At 37.6% G+C, this 24,886-nt stretch overlaps 3 protein-coding genes and 1 pseudogene across 3 annotated transcripts; 1 reads left to right on the top strand and 3 right to left on the bottom strand.

Moving 5' to 3' along the window:
- The first annotated feature begins 4,621 nt into the window (after positions 1-4,621).
- On the top strand, positions 4,622-6,637 carry LOC103956687. The gene is made up of 2 exons (XM_009368708.3): positions 4,622-5,548; positions 5,938-6,637. The coding sequence occupies exons 1-2, from the start codon at positions 4,846-4,848 to the stop codon at positions 6,576-6,578; spliced, it is 1,344 nt and encodes a 447-aa protein (XP_009366983.2). The 5' UTR covers positions 4,622-4,845; the 3' UTR covers positions 6,579-6,637.
- A 4,057-nt stretch (positions 6,638-10,694) lies between these two features.
- On the bottom strand, positions 10,695-12,769 carry LOC125468077 (annotated as a pseudogene).
- On the bottom strand, positions 12,485-13,850 carry LOC103956723 (pentatricopeptide repeat-containing protein At4g08210-like). The gene has a single exon (XM_048583298.1). The coding sequence runs from the start codon at positions 13,610-13,612 to the stop codon at positions 12,890-12,892; it is 723 nt and encodes a 240-aa protein (XP_048439255.1). The 5' UTR covers positions 13,613-13,850; the 3' UTR covers positions 12,485-12,889.
- Positions 13,851-15,004: 1,154 nt separating this feature from the next.
- Positions 15,005-19,263, bottom strand: LOC103956686 (O-fucosyltransferase 10-like). Its single transcript, XM_009368707.3, has 10 exons — positions 18,758-19,263; positions 18,185-18,263; positions 17,948-18,015; positions 17,726-17,814; positions 16,992-17,189; positions 16,686-16,890; positions 16,419-16,586; positions 16,164-16,331; positions 15,866-16,056; positions 15,005-15,746 (listed from the first exon to the last, which is right to left on the bottom strand). Exons 1-10 carry the CDS (start codon positions 19,136-19,138, stop codon positions 15,566-15,568), a joined length of 1,728 nt encoding a protein of 575 aa, XP_009366982.2. The 5' UTR covers positions 19,139-19,263; the 3' UTR covers positions 15,005-15,565.
- Between the last annotated feature and the right edge of the window lie 5,623 nt (positions 19,264-24,886).

The following is a 24,886-nucleotide window of genomic DNA, read 5'->3' as shown; positions in this document are numbered from 1 at the left end:
TCACAAGCGCCGAATGAGAGTTGAATGCAGTCGGTGTGCCTTGAAACGGATAGAAGCCATGTTTAACTGGCCCCCGAAAAAGCACCTTTCCCAAAATACGATCCTTGATTTTAGATCCATCAGAATCAACGATTAATTTGCAGTGATTATCTCTTAGGAATTGATAAGTAGAGAGAAGATTATGCTTCATTGCAGGAACATGGAGAACATTATTTAAACGAAAATTAGCAATAGGAGTGCTAAGAGTGGCAGTACCAATGTGATGAATGGGCATACCTAGACCATCACCTATATAGACCTTGTCTTGACCATTATATGGGATAGGAGATTGAATAGCAGAAACATCATTGGTAATATAGGATGTGGCTCTAGAGTCCACATGCCAAGTAAGAGCAGAGAGTTTGTAGCTGGTGTGAGCATAGCTGCTAGTTTTGCATGAGGTATTTTACCAACAAAGGCATGATTCATCATTTCGAAGCAATCAATAGCTTCATGATCTGAAGCATGGCAGATTTGACAGGGAAATTTGTTACCGGAGTTGTTACCAAAAGAATGGCTTCCAAAGTTGCGATTATAGCCACCAGAATTGCGATTGAAGTTATTAGAATTGCCTCTGTAATTACCCCGATAATGACCACGAGAGTTGTTGCCACGATAGCTATTACTCTTGTAATGACCTTTACCACGATAGTTAGAGTCACAAGAATTTGGTGTAGCAAAACCTTGGGGTTTGGGAAGAAGAGGGGCTTGAGGCTGAGAATATTAAGCTGCATAAGCCTGAAAAGGTTCAAAGACAGAAGAGGCAACAGACTTCTTTTTGCGATTCATAAACAACTCTTTGTTGATCAACATGCCATGTAATTCATCCAAAGAGGTGGACGAGATGCGAAGCATAATCGAGTCAATGAATGACTCATAATCATCAGAGAGCCCTTGCAATGTAATTGCAATCATATCACTTTTAGAAATTGGAGTTTCTGCAGCCATGAGTGCATCAGAAATGGTCTTGATGAGTTGAAAGTACTCAAAAATTACGAGATCTCCTTTCTGAACAGAATGAAGTCAAGATCGAAGTTAATGGATGTGAGCGGCTGAGACACCTCTAAAACATTGCTCAAGCGTGAGCCAAAGTTCACGAGAAGATTGAACACCAACTGTGAAAGGAATAAGATCTTCCAAAAATGTAGAATTCAGCCAAATGAGGATATTTTAATCCTTTTCATACCACAAATCGAAATTCAGATTTGGAATTCCATTGTTTTTGCCAGAGTCATCAAGAACAAATGGGGAGGGACAAACCTCAGAGCCATCAACGATTCCTGTGAGCTTATAACGACGAAAGATCAGAGCAAATAAGGCCTTCTAGATGAGGTAATTGTCTCGTTTGAGCTTCGTAGGAACCATACAGCTTATATTCTGAATTGAAATTGAAGAAATTGGGGAAGAAAGAGGAACTGATGAGAAATTAGGGTTCATCGGATCAAAATTTAGGGCAAGAACTTCAGGATTCACCGGAGATGAACTTGACGATGGCATCGTTACTACAGATCACAGAGATCGCAGAAAGCAAAAAGAGGTAGACGATCGTAGATCAGAGATCCAGAAATCACAGATCGCAGAGATCGCAGGAAGCAAAGGAGAAGAGGATCGAAGAAAGGCGGTTAAGTAGAAATGGATGATACCATATTTAGAAAGATATTTTTCATTGATTTAATATGAGTTTTACAAGGGGTATTTATACAAGTCAACTAATAAATATTAGAAAACAGCTAATGTAACTAATTAACCTTAAGCTATGATTAGTTACAATTCAGTTACAACAAACAAAACTTCTACACTAAGTATTTACTGACTATATTGATGACTTGGATCCTAAATGGCACTGATGAGTTGACTGGGAATGATATGTCTCTTTAAAGACCCTTTTGCTCATCAACAGTTTCCTCTTGCATCTTACAAAAAAAATGTGTACTTGCATTCCTCAGTGTGGCCTGGTTTGAAGCGTGTTGTTCCTTTTTTTAATAATCATAGTTGCTAGATTACTAGGATGAAAGGTTAGTTTCCTTTTGGTTTGATAAATGATTAGATGAATCCATTATAAATCCTTCGTTATCTCCGACAATTTCTCCTACGGTACTTTTTTGGGTTTCAAATGTCATTCAAGCTTTGCAGGACTCTGCCAGTATATTTTATGGATCTTTTTCCTTCAGTGACGGATAAGGTATTATGTTCTCCTATGCCATTGGCTGCGCACATCTTACAAAAAAAAATGTGTACTTGCATTCCTCAGTGTGGCCTGGTTTGAAGCGTGTTGTTCCTTTTTTTAATAATCGTAGTTGCTAGATTACTAGGATGAAAGGTTAGTTTCCTTTTGGTTTGATAAATGATTAGATGAATCCATTATAAATCCTTCGTTATCTCCGACAATTTCTCCTACGGTACTTTTTTGGGTTTCAAATGTCATTCAAGCTTTGCAGGACTCTGCCAGTATATTTTATGGATCTTTTTCCTTTAGTGACGGATAAGGTATTATGTTCTCCTATGCCATTGGCTGCGTAGGATGGCAAGCTAATTTAGGGCCCTCTTCTTTAGGGCAGTTTTCCTTTGCTTTTGGTTATAAGCTTCTTTGCAGTAAACATAATGTTTGTGATTGGGAAAAGGTTATTCAGTAACATTTTAAACCCCTACGGTTACCTATTTTGACTTGGCAGCTTTTTCATGACAAAAATTTCACTGAGGTCGTACTTCAACGATGAGTTTTTCTTTGGCATCCATTCGTCCTTTATGTCGTGCTTCTAAGGAATATGTTACTCATCGTTTCTTATGGTGTTCGGTATTTAACAAATTTGGATGTGGTTAGCTAGTCAATTTGGTACTTGTTTGCTCTCTTTTGATTTCTTACTAATATAGTAAGCCTTTTTCTCATCAATTGCTTAATCTTTGTTTTTTCACGGATCTATTTACCGTTTATACTATTTGGAAAACACACAATAAGCTATCTTTGAAGATCGGCCAATCTCTTTCATCGTCTTCGCATGTCTATTACTTCTGGATTGTTTATAATGGCAAGGTTATCCCTGGACATCATATGGTTGGATCTTCGTTCTCTTCTTTGGGTATTTAACCTATCCCTTGGAAGGCCTCAATTATTTGTCCCGTGCTTTGGTCTCCTCATTGGTTTCCTTGGATTAAGCTTAGCATTGGTGGTTTGCCTAAAGGAAATCCTGATCTTGTTGCTTGTGGAGGAGTTTCCAGATATTATCATGGTTGATTTCTTAATGGTTTCTATCAAGATATTGGTCATCACAATTCCTTTTTTTTTTTTTTTTTTTTTTTGTGAAATTATTGGTTGTTATTATGGTGTAGAATTGGCTTATCAACAATGTTGGCACTTTCTTTGGTTGGAAAGTGATTCTACTAGTGCTCTTGTTTATCTTTGTTCAAAGGATTTTGTTCCTCCTTGGCCACTTCGAACTCAATTGTTTACTTGCTTGGATCGAATTCAGGAGATGACTTTTTGGTTCTCATACATTTATTGAGAATGGAATGTGGTTTTCGACAAATTTGCTAACATGAGCTTGTCTTCTTCAACCTTGGTTTGGCATGACTCTGCTTCACTAACGGTCGCTACTTCCTTATATTTATATTTTCTTGGTTTTTGATTTTCAGATTAATGTGCATTCTAGTTTACAGGTTTGTCCTCCTTCATATGTGTGTGTGTATGTGTGTGTGTGTTTATTTTCCTAACATATTGCATTTGGTGCTAGGTTTACACCTTCTCTGTTTTTCTTTAGAGAGGTTTAGTCTTGATGTCCCCCTCTTTTCTTGTATTTTTATTTGTTTTCGTAAGAGGAGTCATGTTTATGTCCTCTACTCTTTTCTTGTATTTTTCATTTTATTATCTTTTCTTGTCTTATGAGAGGCAAGTTTCATGTTTTTTTTTTAATTTTTTTTAAAGGTTCATGTCTTATTTCACCTTTTTTAAGGTTCCTGATGAGGCGAACACAATTTATGTTAAAACTCATTTAGTTTACATTGGTCTCAATTAATTAATATTGTTGATATGACAAAATGTCCATGAAAATAATATGTAATTTAAGTGATTAAAACTATTTCATGAATTTGAATAGTTGTGTTCGATTATACTATTAGCCAATGAGTTAGAGCTCCCATAGATTCAGGGTTCCCCAAACTTATAAAACTATTATAAATTTGGTTCAATTGATAATCATGTATAAGTTTTAAAGTTTTTTTGAATCTTACACGATTTTTTTTTAAGTACATCGATATTTTTACATTAGGGGTAGGGAGAGTTCGGCTAAGTCATACAATGGGCAGCCAATTTGGTATCGAATTCGTCATCCACGAGATTTGAACCTAAGACCTCTCATTTCTAAACGAAGAGAAATATCACCAAATCGTAATACTGAACAATGAATCTTATACGATTTTAAGTTTTGAATCTTCATCAAGTTTTCTTTTTGGTGACTAATTTACTAGACACATTATATATTAAATATTTGGAACACATGGTCTGTCTTCTCTTGCCATCCAACCATCACTCCCACACCATTAACAAATAACAATATCTTACACTTTGCACATATCACCAATCACTTCACCAATCACTTATCTATTTACAAATCAATGGTTTGTAGTTTGTACACACAACAAGAAAAGCCCCACATAGAACCCTAACCAGAAATCGCTTTCTACAAAAGCAAAAGCCAAAGCCAAAGAGAGCTTCTCTGCGAGCCAAACCTCCCCTCATGTCTCTTAAAGCACCCCATCTCCTCCAATTCTAAACAAATCCAAAAACCCACCATTTTTTCCATCACAAATTACATGTCTTCCTCAGCCATGGCTAGCTCTAATAAACCAAAAACCCAAAGAAAACCCACCAAGCAAACACATCAAAAGCTTCAAAAGCACCATGAGAACAAGAACCCGAAGCCCCAAAAGGCGGAGAAGAACCCGGCGGAGAAGCCGCCTTACTGGTCAGTTGTGAGAGGCCTACTGACCTGCAAACACCTCCAACTGGTTCAGCTACCACAAAAGCAACCAAATGAGCAACAAGCCATGGAGGAAGCTAACAATGCAGCCAAGAAATGCAAGAAAATGAGATGTTCCGGCTCGTTGTGTAACAACACAAAAATAATGCAGAGGCCGGAAATGTTAGCATCTCCAGAAGTCCATAAGAAAAGGGCTTCTTCTTCAATGGGTTTTTCAGGCCACAGCAATGAGACTTCAAGCAGATCCATGAAAGCTCCACTCCATGAAATCAATGGGGTTGTTTCCACATCTTCTTCTTCGTTTTCTGCAGTTTCTTCTTCTAATAATTCTTCTTCTGCTGCTGGCGGCGGGTCGTTTAGAGCAATGCCGTTTCGGCGATTTTCGGGTTGTTATGAGTGCAGGATGGTGGTTGATCCTGTTCTTGGGTTTGCTAGAGACCCTTCTCTGAGGGGGAGCATCTGTCCTTGTCCGGAATGTGGTGAGATTTTCATGAAAGCTGAGAACTTGGAGCTTCATCAGGCTGTTAGACATGCAGGTACCCTCACAATTCTCAACCATTTGTCTCCGTTGGGGCCTGCTTTTTTTTACGAAGCACTTCTGTCCATAAGCACTTTTGTTAGAAACACTTATAAATTGGACTTAAAACAGAAATGGTCCATTAAAAGTAAATTTCTCTTCACTCTGAGTTTATAGTAAAAAATTTCAGCTAGAACTTGTGAAATCCATCAACTTTCAGTTTCAGGACCTCTCTCTCTCTCTCTCTCTCTCTCACATCAGTGCAACATCAATTTCTACTAACAATGAATGCAAAATTTACAGAAAACCATGTTCAAATTTTCATTCTTTTAATCCAATCACAGAAAACCAAGTTCAAAGTTCCACTTTTTTTTTTCCTTCTAATTCTGTGCGTCACAAAATCCACAGTTTCTGAATTGGGTCCTGAAGACACAAGCAAGAACATAGTGGAGATCATATTCCAGTCCAGCTGGCTGAAAAAAGAGACCCCAATCTGCAAAATCGACCGCATACTTAAGGTCCACAACACCCAAAATACCATCACCAAATTCGAAGAGTATAGAGACTCCATCAAAGCAAAAGCCACCAAGCTCCCCAAGAAACACCCCCGCTGCATCGCGGACGGCAACGAGCTCCTCCGTTTCCACTGCACCACCTTTGCCTGCTCCCTTGGCCTCAACGGCTCCTCCAACCTCTGCAACTCAATCCCACACTGCAATGTTTGCAGCATCATAAAAAACGGCTTCAACAAGTTCTCTGGGGAGTTGACGGAGCAGGGGATTTTGACAACCGCGACAAGCGGCAGAGCTCATGATAAGGCGGTGGCGGCGGCGGAGGAGGGTGACAAGAGGGCAATGCTTGTGTGCCGTGTGATTGCAGGGAGGGTGAAGAAGACCGTGGAGGGTAGTGTTGGAAATGGAAATGTTAGCATGGAAGAGTACGACTCTGTGGCCGGAGCTGTGGGAGTTTACTCTAATTTGGATGAGCTGTATGTGTTTAATCCCAAGGCTATTTTGCCTTGTTTTGTTGTCATATATGGAGGTTACTAAAACTTTCAATGAGTTTTTGGTACACTCATGTTGTATATGGCTAAAGGTGATTAGAAATTCTTGTTTGACTTCCAAATAATTATGCGTTATTGACGATATTTGATATAAAAAGTTTAAAAACAATTACAAACAAAAGTACTTATGAACATAAGAGATTTAGGATTTTTATACATGCTTCTTCAGAAAAAACTTGAATCTTATAGAAATATTTCAACGTGCTTCGGCCTTATGATACTTTGGCTTTAATTTATTTAGTCAGAATTGTGTGTTCTGTTTGAGAAAAGAAATGATTCTTAAAAGAGAATTCTCAAACCGACCTTAACCTGTTTGATTCAGTTTGACAAAGACAAATAATTTTCACACATTTCTTTTTTCCTTATATTTACTTCTATTTAGAAGTGCCTTTATTATGCTTTGATGTATGCAGCAAAAAACATATATATCACTGTAATCACACTATAAAGTGTTACAACCATATTAATCCATCAAAATATGTTACATTGTGTTACAATCACATTGAAAGACAACTTAATTGGCTTGTAAAATTTGGTGTTGTGTGGGAAGTGAATGACTCAATGGTTTATGAACTTAGAACTTTGAAGGATGTGCATGCACGTAAGATTGGTGAGTTGTGTAGAGCATTGATGTTGGGTCAACGAGGAACAGTAAAATTGTTTGGTGCTAGACAGATGCTTAATGACAAAGAAGTCATGGTTTATATAATTTTGGTTTTCATGAGAATTTGTGCAATTGTAAGTACATGAGTTACTGACTAGATGACATTAAGTGAAAAATTGGGCTTAGGAATTTCTATTATCTTAATCCTACTGACTAGGCAGCTCTTGTGATCGTGTGCACGTGTTTTCCTTTCCTTTTAATCTACATTTTTATGTTTAAATGTGACGGAGTAAAATATAGGTCCTTGAGAAACTACAAGTCCAGAAAACACATTGTAATAATCCCTCGACAAATGTTAAGAAGATTATTTTAAAAGTGAGATTTTATATGGACTATCTGTTATCTCATATTTTTTACATAATATTTTATAATATTGGCACAAAAATTGACATGAAATTCTGAGGTGACGAAAAGTTCATGAAGAGTCTTATTTTGACATAGTTTCCTTATCATTTCTCTAATCCCTAAGCTTTAATGTCTAATCTCTATCATGATCTCATTTGACTCTACGTAATCTTATTTAGTATGAAAGTTGTCCTAATCAAATGGTATTTTCAACTATATTCTCTCAACGTATTGGTCCCAAACTCTAAACTGAAAGGAAAACTTAAATGCAACAGGTACGTTTTCTTTTTCTTTATTTCTCTTGTAACATGTCAAGTGAGAGAAAAACTCCATTTACATTTTCATCAAACACATAGCCTCTCACATTAAAAAGCACTCAAATATTAGAGTTAGACTATATATCTTAACTCGAGATTAGTGTAAGAAAATATTAGACCGCTCCTATACGAACTCTCGTTTCCGCTCTTGCAATAATTTAACTGACAATTTTTTCTTTCATACAAATGATTCTGAGAACTACGAAAATTTCTTATTCATTAGAAGGAAACATGCTTTAAAATAAAATTAAATATGCAAGGCGTTTGCAACTCAAGTGGTTAAAAATATTTAACTCTATATCTGCGGTCGAAGGTTCAACTCCTCTCTCCCCAATATAACTTGTATGAAATGAAAAGAATAGATGTAACCGAACAGAAATACTAACGTATCACTCATAATATCCAAATTTTTAGGATGTATTTTGGTGCAATATAACATTACACATCCACTTGTCCTGCTAATTGTGCCATATTTACATGTCTTCTGGTCTTGGATTTACCGAGCAAACCATAGAGGATGGAAGGTTGCGCAGGGCATGGGGTTCTTGATTTGTGGTCCCCGCCCTAGTTTTGCTAATTGTTGACTCTTGTTTTGTACTCATTGTCTTATGATTTGGAGTTCTCTTGGTGTTTGATTAGAAGGTTCTAACAAATATTAATGTGATGTATGCAAACGGTGTGGCTCAATTTTGTCCCCCTCTCATTTTTCTTCAATATTTTTTGTCAATTTGTTTCCATGATCCCTCCCATATTTCTACTACATTTCTTCCACATCCTTCCCACCGTCCTTCCTCGTCTTTCTTCATTTCAATTCATTTACCCTTATATTCGAATCTTTTTCTAAGAGAAGAAAATCACAATACAACTCCAAGCACAACAGAACCTTACATACCCAAAGTTAAAGATGAAGTCGCAGGGCAAGAAGTCCCACCAAGTTCACTTTTATTCCTGATTTTTTTTGGTTTCGGATTACGGATTCTCAAAAAAAAAAAACAAATTATTTGTTTCTGTAGTAGTAAACATATGAGAAGTCTGGAATTTGAACAATTACCAAACTCATATTTTAATACAACAAGAACAACAACAACAAAGCTTTATCCCACTAAATGGGATCGGCTATATGAATCCTACAACGCCACTGCGCTCGATCTTGTGTCACATCTTCTGTTAGATCCAAGTAGTCAAAGTCTTTTCTTAGAGGCCTTCATCTACCCCCTTGGCCTTGAGTCTCTATCTCGTAATCACATCTTCTAACCAGAGCTGTATAGGTCTTCGTTTCATATGTCCAAACCGCCTTTACCGATATTCTCTCATCTTATCTTCAATTTCGGCTACTCCTAATTAACCTTGAATATTCTCGTTCCTAATCTTGTCCTTTCTCGTGTGCCCACACATCCAACGAAGCATTCTCATCTTCGCTACACCTATTTTTTGTACGTGTTGATGCTTCTTCGCCCAACAACATTATTAAGTCCATGAGAAACATGACAGGATACATGCCATTTTATGGTGTTACTTTACTAAACCACTTGGAATGAATCAACTTGGGGCCCAAAAGTGAAAGGCACAAAATGATAATGTAAATTTTTCCAGGTAATTTTCTGTGAAGCTTTTGTGCTGTTACTTTAGCTTCATTGCTAACAGTAAAAACTGGAAACTGAAAAGAAAGAATAAAGCCAAGGGCATGCCTCACTCCTGACTCTCACTTTAATACTTTATGGGGGGACATATATAGCCAAAGCCAACTGGTAATCATTGAAGAAGAAGAAAGCAACGTGGCAGTGGCAATGTCAATGAGTTGAGTTTTCTCTGCTGGCATTGCTCTGCACGGTTGACGCCTTACAAAGCAAAGACCTCTCTGTCTCTGCATTCGACACTCACCCATCACTGACGAAAGGTGGAGGTAGGGCATCCATGTTCCTACATTGTCGCTGAATTGTGTTGGGTCAGGCTCAAATGGGTTGGACCAGCGTACCGCGTTTAATTAGCAGCTTGGACCAGCTTATCTTTTAACCTGACGGAGAGATGCAGCCTCCTGGATTTGGTTGAGAGCAATAACTTGCAGTTAAAGCCTCCGATGACTCACGAGGCTACCTTTCCTTTCAATGCTGCAATCCTTCTTTGCTGTTTGACTGAAAGATGGCAACAATTGGCGCACATCACATGCAATGCAACAGCAAATGCAGAATTGACAACTCATCACCTCAACTGGATTCCTTTCTTTCCCCTTCTGTCACAAAACAAAAACATCATTCGGGCATTACATATATATTCACATCTATTTACTCACAAACGATTTATATTTTAAACTACTTTGATCTACGGGGATGAGGATTCAAACTTCGGTGGAATGGTACATAAACGATAATTCACTTCTTATTAGGTGAACACCAACCTCGATGGGCATGGATCTTTTAGCTTTGAATTCTTTCCCTTAACTACCTGTCAACACATAATCCAATTTAGATAAATGCATTTTCAACAATAGAACATGTACCTCGCTGTGTTTCTGAAAATCGTATTACGCAGATGAAACGAAACATACGAACAAGATGGGGAACTGATTACGAGTAATACAGAAATGAAGGTAACATCATACATCCAGGATAACTAAAACAAGGATAGCATTTGTATTACAAGTGATACGCATAACTTCAGGAACACGGATAACCTTCAAAGAGTCAGATTTAATGGTGGAGGCACATCAAGTTTTGCCAGCTGATCACCAGTATGAATATCACAAGTGAATGTTACATACCGAGAACTTTTTGAGCAACCATGAATTTAGGTGACACAATTTGCTCTATCAAAATCTGCACATGTTGAAGTAAACAACAATGAATAGGGATCGCAAATATGACAGACAGTGACAGAAAAAGTACAAAATGCAAAGCATAATTAGCTACGGAAGTAAATTATTTAGTATGTTTCTTTCATTTTCTTTGAGAATCTAATTGAATCGACTGGCTGAATTCGGAGCCCAAATAGTATCTGCTTTATAGTTTATCAGAAACAATGATGCGGACGGACTTAATTTCTGAACAATGCAATTTCTAATGCAGTGTTTCTTAACTCGAAATCTCAATCCAACTCATTCGAACTTTGCTTAACTTTCCCACATTCCCAATTCTGCTATACATTCGAAAGTGTCACATACGTGGAAGGGTCTTCTGGTAAAGTAGCGAGAATGTTTTCTGCGATAGTATTAACAAGTCAAGTGTATTTATGAGTTCCACAGGCCCCGAGCAATGATCTCCATATGATTGGGACAGGCTCAAATGGCATCTCAGCAATCAACTGCTCTGCCTCCTTAACACATCCAGCGTGACCAAGAATGTCAACCATGCAATAATAATGCTCTAAACGAGGATTGAGTCGATGTTCAATTTTCATTGAACCAAATATGGCCAGCGCTCTTCAACAAGTCCAGCATGTCTGCAGACAGATAGAACACCAAGATATGTAATTTCGTTTGGCTTCAATCCTGATCCTGTCATCTGCTTGAAAAATCTAATTGCTTCGTCTGCTCTTCTGTTTTGTCCACACCCCACAAGTATCCCAGTCCAACACACAGTGTCTCGTTCTTCCACAGAATAACCACATTTTGAGTACAAATCAAGCAGGGATGTCACTACAACTTCCTCAGATTCCTATCCACTCTTAACACACAAAGCATGAACCTGTTTTCCGCTTCCAAGAGAAGTAAATCTGGAGCAAACTTTCAGAATAAACGAAATGACAAATTGATCTACTTTGAGACCCAAATACACCATATCCTGAAACAGCGAAAAGGCAAGCCAGCTTCGTCCCGTTGTCGCACACTCTATGATCAAACCAGACCAAGCTAAGGCGTCTTTCTTTGGAAGCCCTTGAAACAATCCCAACGCATTATTATTGTTGCCCAGTCTTGCATACATGTCTATAAGAATGCTTCCAACAATATGATCTAACGCATACCCTGTGGGTACAACCAAGCCGTGCACTTTGACGCCCAAGTCTCAAGTGGAGTAAGTTGACACAAGCCTTTAAAGCACCACTAAAAGTGTAGGAATCCATGCAAGTACCTGAGCAATGTATTTTCAAAACTAAATCCAAAGCTGCGCTATTGCGTTCGTTAGTGACGTATCCTGAAAGATAGAATTCCGAAGTGCCAAACTATCAGAAATGGAAGTGTTTGCTCCTAAAATATGCACAATTTTACTTATTTGGGTTTAAAGTCAAAATATGACATTTGGGGGATTAGTGTGCAAATATACTAAAAGTTGCATGTGGGAATGTTTCACCATATGGTTTGAAGCGGTGGCTTTATTGCAAGTAAGTATGTTGGTAGACTTGAGAGATGGACATGTGGTGAAAGAAGTCAACTTGCTTATTTTAAATATTAATTTATTGCAAGTGGGATTAATAGACATGTGGTGGAAAGCGAACTTGCTTCTTTTAATATTATTTCATATGCAAGTTGGCAATGAAGCTTCTCACCACAGTTCACTGTCCTCAGCAAAGAGGCTCTCTCAGTTCTCTATATAAAGAAGCAGAGGCAAAGGGATTATAGACACTCAACCAATAAATCAAACAATTCAACTTGGTTCAATCTATGCACCCTTTTTAATACTTCATTTCTACAAAAGCCTTGTATTTCCTTTTAAAGCTCTGCTATTCTTCTGAGTAGTATCGATTTCCTTGTATTCTCATTTACATTTCTGCTGTACGAATCAACTTGCTTTTCAATAATCTTTACTTAGTTGCACTGCACTTCAATTCATTAACATTTCCAAGCAATTTATATTAATCTACAATGCCTTTAACTTCATTTACTTCCTCTATCATATACCCTTCCAGTAAACTTGCCATTTACATATTGTTACATTTCTCCATATAAGTAAAGTCCTTATCTTTAAGGCAAAGAAAGAACCTTGATTTGAGGCACTCCTGGCACAATCTCTTGGTTAAAGGTTGAACTCAAGCGCAATCTCAATCATTCAAATCCCGACTACTAGCGGCAACTAGTAGTGACACGCTCGCACCCACCAATTTCTTGTTTGAAATTCCCAGCATGCCCGGGAGGCGCACGGCGAATTTAGGGGGCAAACAGGAAGCATAGCACCATGAATGCTGATCAAACAGTTCTACAGCTTCAGTCAATTCATTGCAACCAAGTGCACACGGGAAAGTAAATCCATCTAACTTGAGGCCTTCTCCGTGCATTATACAAACGAATTCAAATGCGCGAGAACTTCCATTATCTGCAAAACCAGCAATTATGCTGTTCCAAGAGACAACACTCGGCTCTTTCATTTGATGAAACAAACTCACTGCCTCTTCCATCAAACCAGCCTCAGTAAAACCCGAAACCAGAGTGCGCCACGTAGTCGTGTTTTTACTCGATATGTCATCGAAAACTCTCCTAGCATCAATCAAACTCCCACATTTGAAGTACATATCCAAAGGGGTATTCATCAAAACAGTGTCAAACTCCAATCTCTCGCCACATATCCTCTCAAGGATCAATTTACCCGTTCTCAGGTCGCCCAACAAGCCACAAGGTTTGAGCACCGCAGAGTACAAGAACCCGTTCGGCGTCTCCGATTCAGACCCCAACATCCGGTTGTACAATCCCACAGCCTTATCAGGTTTTACGCAATTAGTATACACAGAAACCATCGTGGTCCATGTCACAACGTCCCTCTCAGGCATTTCATCAAACAACTTCCGTGCGTCTTCCAAATATGAAATGCCACATGGATAGAGATCAGATTGTAAGCAAGAAAAATGTCATTCGAAACGCCGAGCTTGATCAATTGGTAGTGAAATGCTCAGCTGTGATTGTTCTGAGCTCGGCCGCCACAGTGGCGGAAAGCGGTGGCTATACGGTTCAAATACGCGCGTTCCATGGGTGAATTGAATGCGAGCTCGTGGGTTTTGCCGCGCTAATACAAACACACGTGAGACCCACCGCGAAACTGGGCCCCACTTGTTTGTTCTTATGGGCCCGACTCATTGTTATCACGTGGGCTTCTAACACGTGCTCGTGTTTAAGTACCCACCTCCGCCGACGGGCTTTAGAGGGTTGCACGAAATCAGTATTCACATCATTTGATTTACCAAATTTAATTTAGAAATTTAGTCATTCGAACATTATCTTTTACATTATAATTTTTATTTTATTTTTAATCACAAGCAATATGCTAAATTGCAAATGTCATATCTACCCTTATTTCCTTATACTTCAGGGGGAAAAAAAAAGTATTTCCTTATTGTTTATTAGGAATCATCTTTGTTGAACAAAGTGAAGATTAGATGTCGTAAAACCAAATAATGATGTAATATTTTTGGGAAGTAAATAATGATGTATTTTCTTTTGTGATTCTTAAGGCTGCTGAATCACATGATAGTAGTCAAGAAGAAACTAAAATGCCTCTATGAGTCTTCCTGACCCTCGGAATGGTCGACTGTCTTGCCAAAGCAAACAGCTTGTCCCATTTTTAATGGAAAAAAAATAGTGATGTAATATTTGAGAGAGTAATTTTTCTCACTATTTTTAATCAGGTATACCATTAATTGAAGTTGTGTGTTTAGTCACCCTTCTATGTACATATAAACACATAATTAAGGGATGGCAACTTTTTTTTGAAAGCATAAAATTTAATAACATGAAGTCTCCAAAATATCCAGTATAAACAGTATATCAGTGAATGACCTTTTTCTACAATTAGGAACTACATTGATCCAAACATGATCAGAAGAGAGTGATCAAACAAACTTGTCAAGAATATCAGCAACAAAATTAGCTTCACAAAACACAACGACGCCCCATTAAAAACAAGTTATCTCAAATGCTACACATCACACCCATTTGCATGGAGTTTCAAATTTAGGGATTTAGATAACATTACAAGGCAAAATTACTTGTTCGTCAAAATTTGTTTAATAAAAGATGACAATTGGGGTTCAAATGCTTCGTTTCATTAAGTGATTCCAAATTCATTGCATCATATCACCGTTCCAAAAGTGCTTTTTAAAGAAGCAGTTAATCCAATGGATTCTACAAGCCATGCTGTCGAATTCAAGTTCTTTCTTTCAAATTCCTGCATCCAAACAGAGCTCAAGTTTTTTCACATATCAAAATTTTGCTATATCAAAATTGTTACAACGATACAATACAATGGCCAAAAACTTGCAAGTACAAAGTATTAGCATTATGTACTCAGGAATGCCTTGGACAACAAGAAAGAACCAAACTGCAAAACAAACTGTCAATCCCTAGGTTCCTTATATGCTAGATATATCCACCCGAAAACTTATATGCTTTATATCAATCTATGTGCGACAAATGTTGAGCAATGCCCCAACATTGCCAGAGAAGGCTTGCACTTCAGCTCTGTCCAACTACGAGATCCAACACCTCCATACAAAAGGGGAAGAATGAATCACATGGGATGAGGAAATCAAAATTGGAAAACCTGCTGCTGAAAATACTTTCTACATTTTCCCAACAGGCTTCGGAGCAACGAGCCTCTCTTCAAAGTCCACAGAAGGGAAGAGGCTAGAGCCCCCAATGTAAGCTTATGACTGATGATGGCACTCGTGGAAGATGCTTTTGAAGCACCACGTTTGTTTTTCCATTTCTCATAGCTTTGTCACAAAGAATCAAGAATGTGTAGATGGTACAATCTGAGTGTTGTTGTGCTTTTGGAGACAACTACACTCTGGCAAAGGGTATGTGTATACAGAAGATTTTCGTGTGAACTTTTTCACTCTCGGTATTATCTTTCCCTTGCGGTCACTTTCTGTGAGCATTGCTTCCATCTCAAGTTTGAAATCTTTCCAACTGCAAAACCAATAGTTTTCACGTAAGCCTAATGTCAGCGTTTATAAACTAGAAATCTTCAAATCGGGTTATTCCAAGCAGAAACTTTTTTATATTACAAAAACTAAACCGACAGATACCTCATACTCATGTTCTGCAGTAGAACAACAAGCTTGCGCTTATCAGGTATAATAGTCTTGGAATGCCCACCATAGAGGAATCTCCGATGACCCATTAGAAAATGTGGGAAGTTCCCACCTTGTGTTGTTACAAAAATCTCACTAAACAAGCATACTGTATAATCCAAAGCTGCCAATCTTGAAGAATAACCCTAGCAAAAGTAGATAAAATTTTAGAGCGGTAGATTTCAAAGTAACGTGTTTCACTAGTATCAAAATAATTTTGTGGGCGGACATTGCATGAAAACTAGTAAGACACCTCAAAAGGAGCAAGCTCATCTGGGGTTGCAAGAGACTCCTTGGTATGCAGATAGGGAAACAACTTGAGCAGAGGAGCCAAATGTTTCTCCGCCCAGTATATTTTCCCAGAGGCTAAATAAATTGAAGTGCTGTTATCAAATCCCATACCCCGTAGTATCATTCCAACCTACACTAACAAGAAAGAAAAGGATTATTTCTCCATGGTAGGCAGCTATGAGCAAGTAGAAGATGCATGCGGAATTGAGTACAGTACCTCCAAGGGGGTAAGTGGGCATTTTCCATCAATCCTGTTGAGACCAGGTAGAGTTACGCGGCCTTTTCTCTTGAACTTCTCTCCCCATCCTTTTTGTCGAATTGAATTCATTGCGACATTTTCAGCCTCTCCTCCATCATACAAACAGCACGAGAATGCCACCATGTCCTGCAAGATGAAAAACAGTTGATAACATGATTAGTTTCATGACCATTACGCATAAGATAGACAAAAACTTTAACAGTTTATGGAAACAAGCTGTATTACCTCCTCAAAACGGAGGTGGACTGCAACGTACTTTCCACCGGTCCTTGAACTCATTTCAGTCATTCGTTCGACTAGTTTATTTGCCAAATTTGATATGGCAGAAGAGAATTTCAATGCTTCATAATTAGCGAGGCATCTCAAATGCTGAATAGGAGGTGGGACATTCATTGCTAATCTATTAGCAAATGGAGCTATGCGGATAACCCTGCATAAACAATACAAGTATGAAAAAACAACCTAGAGGTTTGGAAGGGTTTAGGGCCTGTTCGATATGGAACAGAAAAAAATAAACAGTTTAGCACCTACCCCTGCTTCTGCAGAACAGGATAAACTTCTCCTGTGTAATAACGGACAGGAGCCCAAGCTTGGACACGAAGGGTTGGTATGTTAGAGATGTTGTGATCATATTTATCCATCAGCATCTCCGGAAGTTCTTTAACCACTTTAACATGGCCTTCAAGGGTGGCTATGAAATGATCTTCATCGTATATATCAGTAAAAGTGCTGTCAAACAAAAGATACTGCTTTTTAATTTCAATTGAAAACACAATAAGAGTATCTCAAAAAATCATTTGAAGAAAGATTAGAAGGATGGCATTTTCATAATGCTTTCTATAAACTGAGTTTTCCTCTCAAGGTAAACATCTGGCAGGCTTTTTGATACATGTTATTGGTCATTTAGAGCAAGACATTACATGAACCTGACAACCTAATTTAGGTTCCAAACTTGTTGAAGTTGGTTAGACATGGATACACACACATATGATTTAAGTTTTTAAGGGTCGGGATTTCAATAAATGTTACTTTACCTCGGATCCCTCCAAACGTTATGGAATTCAACGCGAGGAATAACCAACTAATTTAGAGCAAGACATTAATGGAATTCAAAGCGAGGAATAACCAACTAATTTAGAGCAAGACATTACATGAACCTGACAACCTAATTTAGGTTCCAAACTTGTTGAAGTTGGTTAGACATGGATATACACACATATGATTTAAGTTTTTAAGGGTCGGGACTTGAATAATAGTTACTTTACCTCGGATCCCTCCAAACGTTATGGAATTCAAAGTGAGGAATAACCAAAACTGCATTCAAAAGACCAGCAAGGGCCACAGCATTGCAAATCTGTGAAACAAAAAACATGATTTAATAACACAAACAAACTGTATGCCCTCAAAAGGAGATATGTACAGCTGCTGAAATTGAGTAAAATAAGAATAACAGGAAGCATCCCACAAATAATAAAGGATTAACATACCGCAGAGCGTTGTTGGTTAAGGCCACCATTAACCTCCACAATCAAGTAACCAGTAAGGCCTAGGGAATCTGGAATTCAACGGAGACTATTAGAAAATGTGCCGAGAAAAATACTATCAGATAAATGACTCATGACCTTTGATTCCAAAACTACCAAACCTTCAATTTTCGACGAGTAAATTTACCAATTTGTCAAAAATGCAGCAGCCATCTAACACAAGATTGTGCTATCACATACCTAATTGTAGTCCAGAAGCTGAAGGTGGGCAAGGCTTCTGCTCTTTCAACTTCCTTCTGAATCTCCATACAGAGGACAACTACATCCACAAACAACACATCGTCTAGGTTAATCGCTGGAAATTCCACACTAATTTTGATTTTCATAATTCACATCAAAGTTCAATCCAACTGAACAATCCCGGGTTTACAAAACAAAGATTTATGAAATTTAACATCCACGTTCAGAAACCATGAACTGTACTAAATCCAGACTCTAATTTGCCGCTGGACAACATGTTCTTTAAACAAAAACTGGGAAAGAAACGAGAAAAAAAGGCAAAATTGAGCAACTATTCTACTGTTTACTTGATCTGAAATCTGAAAGGTTTAAACCGCAACACAACAGTCTTATTTCAGTAAAGTTTCCGTCTTTTAGCTCCGAAGTGAAAATCTCAAGTCCAAAAATTGTATTTCGTTTTCTTTTCATACTTATCTCGCTCGGCAAAGCTGAAGGAGAAGAACCATTTTCCTGCATTTTCCCGGAAACCAAACAGAAAATAATAAAAAATGAGAAAACCCCAAGAGTCCGAACCTCAATCGGAGTGGAATTATCGGCCTGAATGTGAGGCCAGAGCAGCTGAAACATCTCGTGACTTCGGTAAACGGAACCGGGAAGAGGGGTATGACCCAGTAGACCAGAGAACGGGCCCACACACATGAGCAGGCCAGAGACGTATAGCAGGGGAAGAACCACCAGTAAGCGGAGGAATCGGCGGAGGAGAAGAAAACTGGAGACGATGGAGATGGGTTTTGTCCGGAGCTTCCGGCGGCAGTGAGGGACTGTAGAGTGACGGCGCGGCGACGGAGGTGGGCTAGGTGAGGTGCTGCTGCTGCTCTCACTGCCGTTGCCTCCACCACCACCACCACCACTAGCATTGTAATGGTGGTGGTGGGCCTTTGCTTTCATTCCCATCAAGTGAAGTGTGAGTGTGTGTGAGTTTAGAGAGAGAAAAAGCAGAGACAATTCTTGAGAAATAAAGAGAGAGTGGAAAAAGAGAATACGGGTTTTTCCTTTGACACAGAGTTCCAACTTCCAGCAAGATTTTTAAGAGAGATACTATATGGGGGGAGAGGTGGGGTGAGAGAGTGAGCGTGGCTTGACGGCTTGACGGCTGGAAGCAAGCCAATATAGGGGACGGTTGGGATGGGGGGCCAGCTTCATTTTTCAGGTAATGGCATGTGTACAAGTAGACAAATAAAATAGTGTGTGTATTGCCGTTTAGTACTACGATTTAGTGGTATTTTTTTCAATTACAAGTGATAGGTTTTAGGTTGGATTCTCGCCAATAACGAATTTGAATCATATTATTACTAATTCATTGTGAGATTTAACCAACTCCCCGCCCCTTTAATGTAGCTAATATCGTTCGTTCGAAGAAAAAAAAATTGTGTGTTTTTCGATTATTTTGGGTTAATATTAATTAATTAATTAATCTCAATTATTGTCTTTTTTATTCAACAAACCATTTGTATTCTATTTCTTGTGTTTTCTCTCCAAATTGAACTTTGAAAGCTCTGAAGTGTCGTACTCTGTTTGGTTCTTTTTTTTTTGAACTCTGTTTGGTTCTTTTTCTAGTTTCAGAATATGCTACAACCATGGGGGCGAAATGATAAGGGTTTCATTTTCACAATGTTTCAACCATTTTGTATTCAATGATCTGCATCTTCATTTTATTTCAAATTTGATTCTCACGTCTACGTTATCTTCTTCTAGTTTTGTCGATTGATTAATATATAATTCATATCGTATCATTGAGGTTAATGATTTTTAATTATAAATGTATTAACTCGAAAGAACAGGGGTGTGCATGTCTTGGTTAAGCCTAGTTACATCCTAAACCAAAAGAACATAATCAGATAATATAATTAGTTTGGTTCTATTTTGGCTCGGTCAGTTGATTTTCTTTAGCTTGGGGAAAATAGAGGAAATAACTAAAAGATAGGAGAGTGGAAGAAGAAAAATGAGATAGTGGTGATCGGAGAGACGAGAGAGAAAATGGCGACTCAAAATGAAAACAAAGGGTTGATTTTGTTAAGACACTTGTAAAAAAAAAAAAAAAAAAAATCCTATATAAGTGGTCAATTTTAGTTTTTAAATGGTAAAAATTGAAAGTCGAAGCTAAAGTCAAAACCGATTTTTTGTTTCCTTAGCCTAGAAAAAAAAGTTACATTAGAATGTCATGAGCCCACACGATCCCTTTTGTATCAACAACTAGTAGACATCGGCAAAATGAACTTGCTAAAAAAATACTAGACTCATATTACAACCCAAATTTTAGCCTTTTCCTTTCAGAGCTGCTAACGACACTCCAAAAAAAATGTCGATCACCTTTCTATAGTCTTTTTGTTTTATTTTGGGTGCTAATAACTGTTACATTTCTTTTTTCATAGCTGTTGCTTATATAAATTGACATCCAACAAAAGTTAATAATTGATACAATAATACCAATAAGATGCCCCATGAGCTTCATGAAATTATTGAAGTAAGAAAAGGGCCTAAAATTTAAAAATGTACCAATTGAAAAGAAACTCAAAACTTCAACTAAGCAAAACCAACACTGTCACATCCTTGCTCGGGCCCCCACTACATTCCGGGTTCGACTCCATCGTAGCACGATATTGTCCACTTTGGGTCTCGATCACGCCCTCACGATTTTGTTTCTGGGAACTCACACGAGCAAAACTTCCCAGTGGGTCACCCATCCAGGGATTGCTCTCGCGTGAACTCGCTTAACTTCGGAGTTCCGATGAACTCCGATGCCAGTGAGCTCTCAAAAGGCCTCGTGCTAGGTAGAGATGAGAATATACGTATAAGGCTTACAGGGATCCACTCCCCTGGACGATGTGGGATGTTACAAAAACAATAAGGAAACGAATCCAAGTATTTGGAAAGTGTCCTAAATTACATGCCAAATAAATAATGTAGTCATTAATTAATTAGAAGAAGATGGGGTCACTGAATCTTGTACCAATTGGATCTTGCATCTTTCCTTTTTTCTTTGCTTTTTTTTTGCTTATCTCTTCCCGGGGGCCTTGAAATAGAAGATGGGGTCACCAAATCGTCGCCTTCATTGTCAACATTAATGCTTGAGGCTTCACTGGCAAATACTTTTTCCCATTGTTGGTTCGCATCTGTTCCCCACCTTGGACAATCCCTAAGGACGTTCCAAGCATGATGCAACTTAAAAGTTTAATATTTGGGCATAGTTCTTGTCTTGTAAATCACTATTGCTTTGTCACCCTATGCAAGGAATACATAACGACCAATTAGTTGCAAAAATGATTGTGTACATGAAAAATAAACTTGTAAGGGAGACACTCACCACTTCTTGGGCGCTCCTTACACTAGCCATGTCAACCAAGACTCTCTCCAAGCTTCCCTTTCAAAAAGTGCCCGCTTTGTTAATAATTTTCCACTAATCGTAAACACTACAAACTTCTCTTGGGTTGGTGTCCAACTTCCCTCGGGTTGGTGTTAGAGTTGGAATTGAACTTCTCAATGATTTTAGCCTGCAAAACCTTTTTATTTTGATTCGTACCAATGATATCATCTTCACTAGTACAAACTCATGCCAAGCACAAAGGAACATCTTGATCATTTGACCAGTTAGTTCCTCTAATATGATCTCTTGCCATCTTAAAAAATTTAGAAATAGGAAGAAATAGTTATGGAAGTGGCTAGAAAGAAAAAAAAATAGAACAATTGTATGAGACCAAGTGATTTTGTGTGGATGTTTGAATAAATATATAAGTATTTATGAAGTTTTAGGTGAACTTTGATTTAATTAAATTTTGTAAACCATTTTAGTCGTCGGATTTAATTTTGGGTCTTTAGGTCTTTTTTTTCTTTTTTTACCATTAGATTTTATCATACTCGATCTTAGTGGTTAGATTTAATGTAATTATAAACTTAAATTCAAAATTTGATAATTTTGAATCTGGACCGTTGGATCAACCAACAGTCTAATAACGCATGTTGTCCAATCAAAATTGAGTCGTTAGGCTTATTATGGGTGGCCAACAACTCATTAGAATGGGCCCAGCACTCACACGTTTCTACGTGTTGAGCGCATCATGCCTACGCGATCTCCCTTTTTCTCGACGCCTCCACACGCATTATTAGCCAGGATCTTTAACCCAGGCCGAAATCTTGGCCAATATTTGCCCTAAAACTAGTTCTAACTCAAAACTTATTTTAGGCCCAGTTGTTGAAGCAACTTTGGGAGGGGTTTAAAATTTAAAAATTTATGTTTTAACCCAAATGTTGAAAATGATTTTTGTCAAATTTTGAATTATTTATTTTGCTTTTCTTATTTAGCGTGTAAAATGAGATCTACTTTTTGGCCTTTGCTCTTAAAATGAGATCAGAATAGTCAGAGAAATAGAGAAGACATGATCTGCAAATAATGGAAGTGACATGGATGGCTCCATCGACCAGCAAACCCTGCGGCCATTTTAATAGCCGGTTCATCTGGACCAGACTTACATGTCAGAAAATTAGATACTATATCTTATTCTTACATTTTTCACCATAAAAAATAATTTTATATAACCATTTCTTGTTACGTTCTCTTGATAACTAATGATTCACAATTATTTAGCGTTAAAATTTGGTGTCCGTTAAAATTAAGACACTAGCACTATATTTAGATGAGGAAAATAAATTTGAATTTTAGATAAAAGCTAGAATTTATAAATTGAGACATGCACTAATTTTCTTGTTTGGATTCGTAAATATAGAAATTTAAAATTTTCGTGTGAAAAAATAACTTGGAATTTGGAACCTCCAATTTCAAAGTTTAAATTTCATGTAAATATATGTCATTTCCCAATTTCTATGAATGTGAGCTTAAAAATAACAAATTTCGTATTCAATTTCTGAAAATAAAATTACGTCATTAAATTTTTGTCATTTTAAATTTTTTTAGTAATTTTAAATTTATTCATCCAATTACAATGTAAAGATTTTGGAACAAAATAATGAAAGGAATAAAATTGTGGACACAATTGACTTTGACTTTAGCAATTGTACATACCACGGTATATCAAAATGAAATACAATGAGAAAAACATGTTGCTTTCATGATGAACATATTGGTATATCATGTTCAAGATCTGACAATAATAAGAAAAGTTTGTTGACCTATGAAGATGGCCAATGGGTGTAAATCAAAATTTTCAAATAATTGGGTTTTTCCTAAAAGGTGTTTATTTTTTTTTAGCTCAAAAAGTAGTCAATTAACGCGAGAAACCTCGCGAAGAACTAGTACGATTACAATCAAATATAAAAGCAGGAGTAGCCCATAAGGGAAGAGTCTTATATCCAAAATATGCATATTAAAGAGGGATAAACCCATATTAGTCATAACATCAACCATAAAGTTTGTTTCTCGAAAATATGTTTCCAAGTCACATAATGTAAGGATGAGACCAGCCAATGAACGTGCCAATCGTGTCTCAAATTCTCCAAGGGACACCACACCTTCTTTCCACAACATCTGTAACTAACTTAGAGCTTACCTCCATAGAAATTCTAGAAAAATTCTTTTGTTTTGCAAGCTTGAATGCATATATGAGTGTCATCACTTCAGCCACTGTTACGGTGCGCTTTTTGCACCGGACTGTCTCGGACTGGACTAGTTTTAGGGATTAAGCTGGACTGGCTTAAACTAGACTAAGCTGGACTAGCTTAATGAAGCGTTTGATGCAGTATCGGATTAAAAATCAAAACAATAACAAACTTTAATATTACATTATTTAATATATATCTATTAATATTTTAATACATACTTATTAATATTTTATTATTATGCAACATTTTTCATTTTCTTAAGAACTCTCCCTCTCCTTAGAAGCTTCTCTGCTTTTCTCCCTCTTTGACCCTATCATATTCTCTTCGTTTCTCCATCTTTTTTCTGCATTTCAGATCCTTCAAAATTATTTTTTTGCAAAATTTCACATTCCCTAGAAACAAGTTGATGGGTTATTTCTCCATCTGATCAAGTTATTACTGCCTGGCTTTGTTCCTTCAATCGTTTGCTTTAGTAGCATTTTATCTCCATTTTCAACATATATAAGCTTTAGGAAAGCCTATATCTGCCTTTGATTTGATTTGCTTCGTCAATTTCTCTTTTCATTTTTTCGTGTTTGTAAATTCTTCAAAAGGTTGAGATGTTTGGTTTATAGTCAGAGCATGTGGTTGAGACTGCTGTTCTGATTTTGCAGTGTGAGATCGCCGTCTTGCATCTGCAATGTGAGACGGCTATTGCTGTTGATGTGCGAAGGACGAGATCCACAGGTCTGAAAGCAGAAAAGGCGAGATCGACGAAGCTTGCAGAGGATTAGAGGAGTGAACGAAGTCGGTCTTAGCAGTCCGGCTATTTTTGGAGGGTCTCGCTAAGACCCTTTAGTGAAGGCTTTAGTGAACGCGAGTGCCTCCTAATCCCACTAATGCTAATCCCTGATACTAACATACACGGAATTAGACTAAATGTTAGTCTAGTCTAATCTAGTAAAGGCTAAGGAGGGCAAACAAACACGCCCTTATAGTACATTCATCCAAGGTGCTTATGGAAGTGGTTCTATATCAACTTTTCTATTTTTTTTTTCACTTGTGATATCAAAATCAAAAGTGAATGACTATGAATTTTTTCTAGTTAAT

Source organism: the organism of the source record quoted next, unplaced genomic scaffold (assembly GCF_019419815.1).
Source record: "Pyrus x bretschneideri cultivar Hongxiangsu unplaced genomic scaffold, Pyrus_bretschneideri_v1 Contig2, whole genome shotgun sequence".
In the NCBI taxonomy this organism is placed as follows: Eukaryota; Viridiplantae; Streptophyta; class Magnoliopsida; order Rosales; family Rosaceae; genus Pyrus; species Pyrus x bretschneideri.
This window is presented reverse-complemented; position numbering and strand designations above follow the sequence as displayed.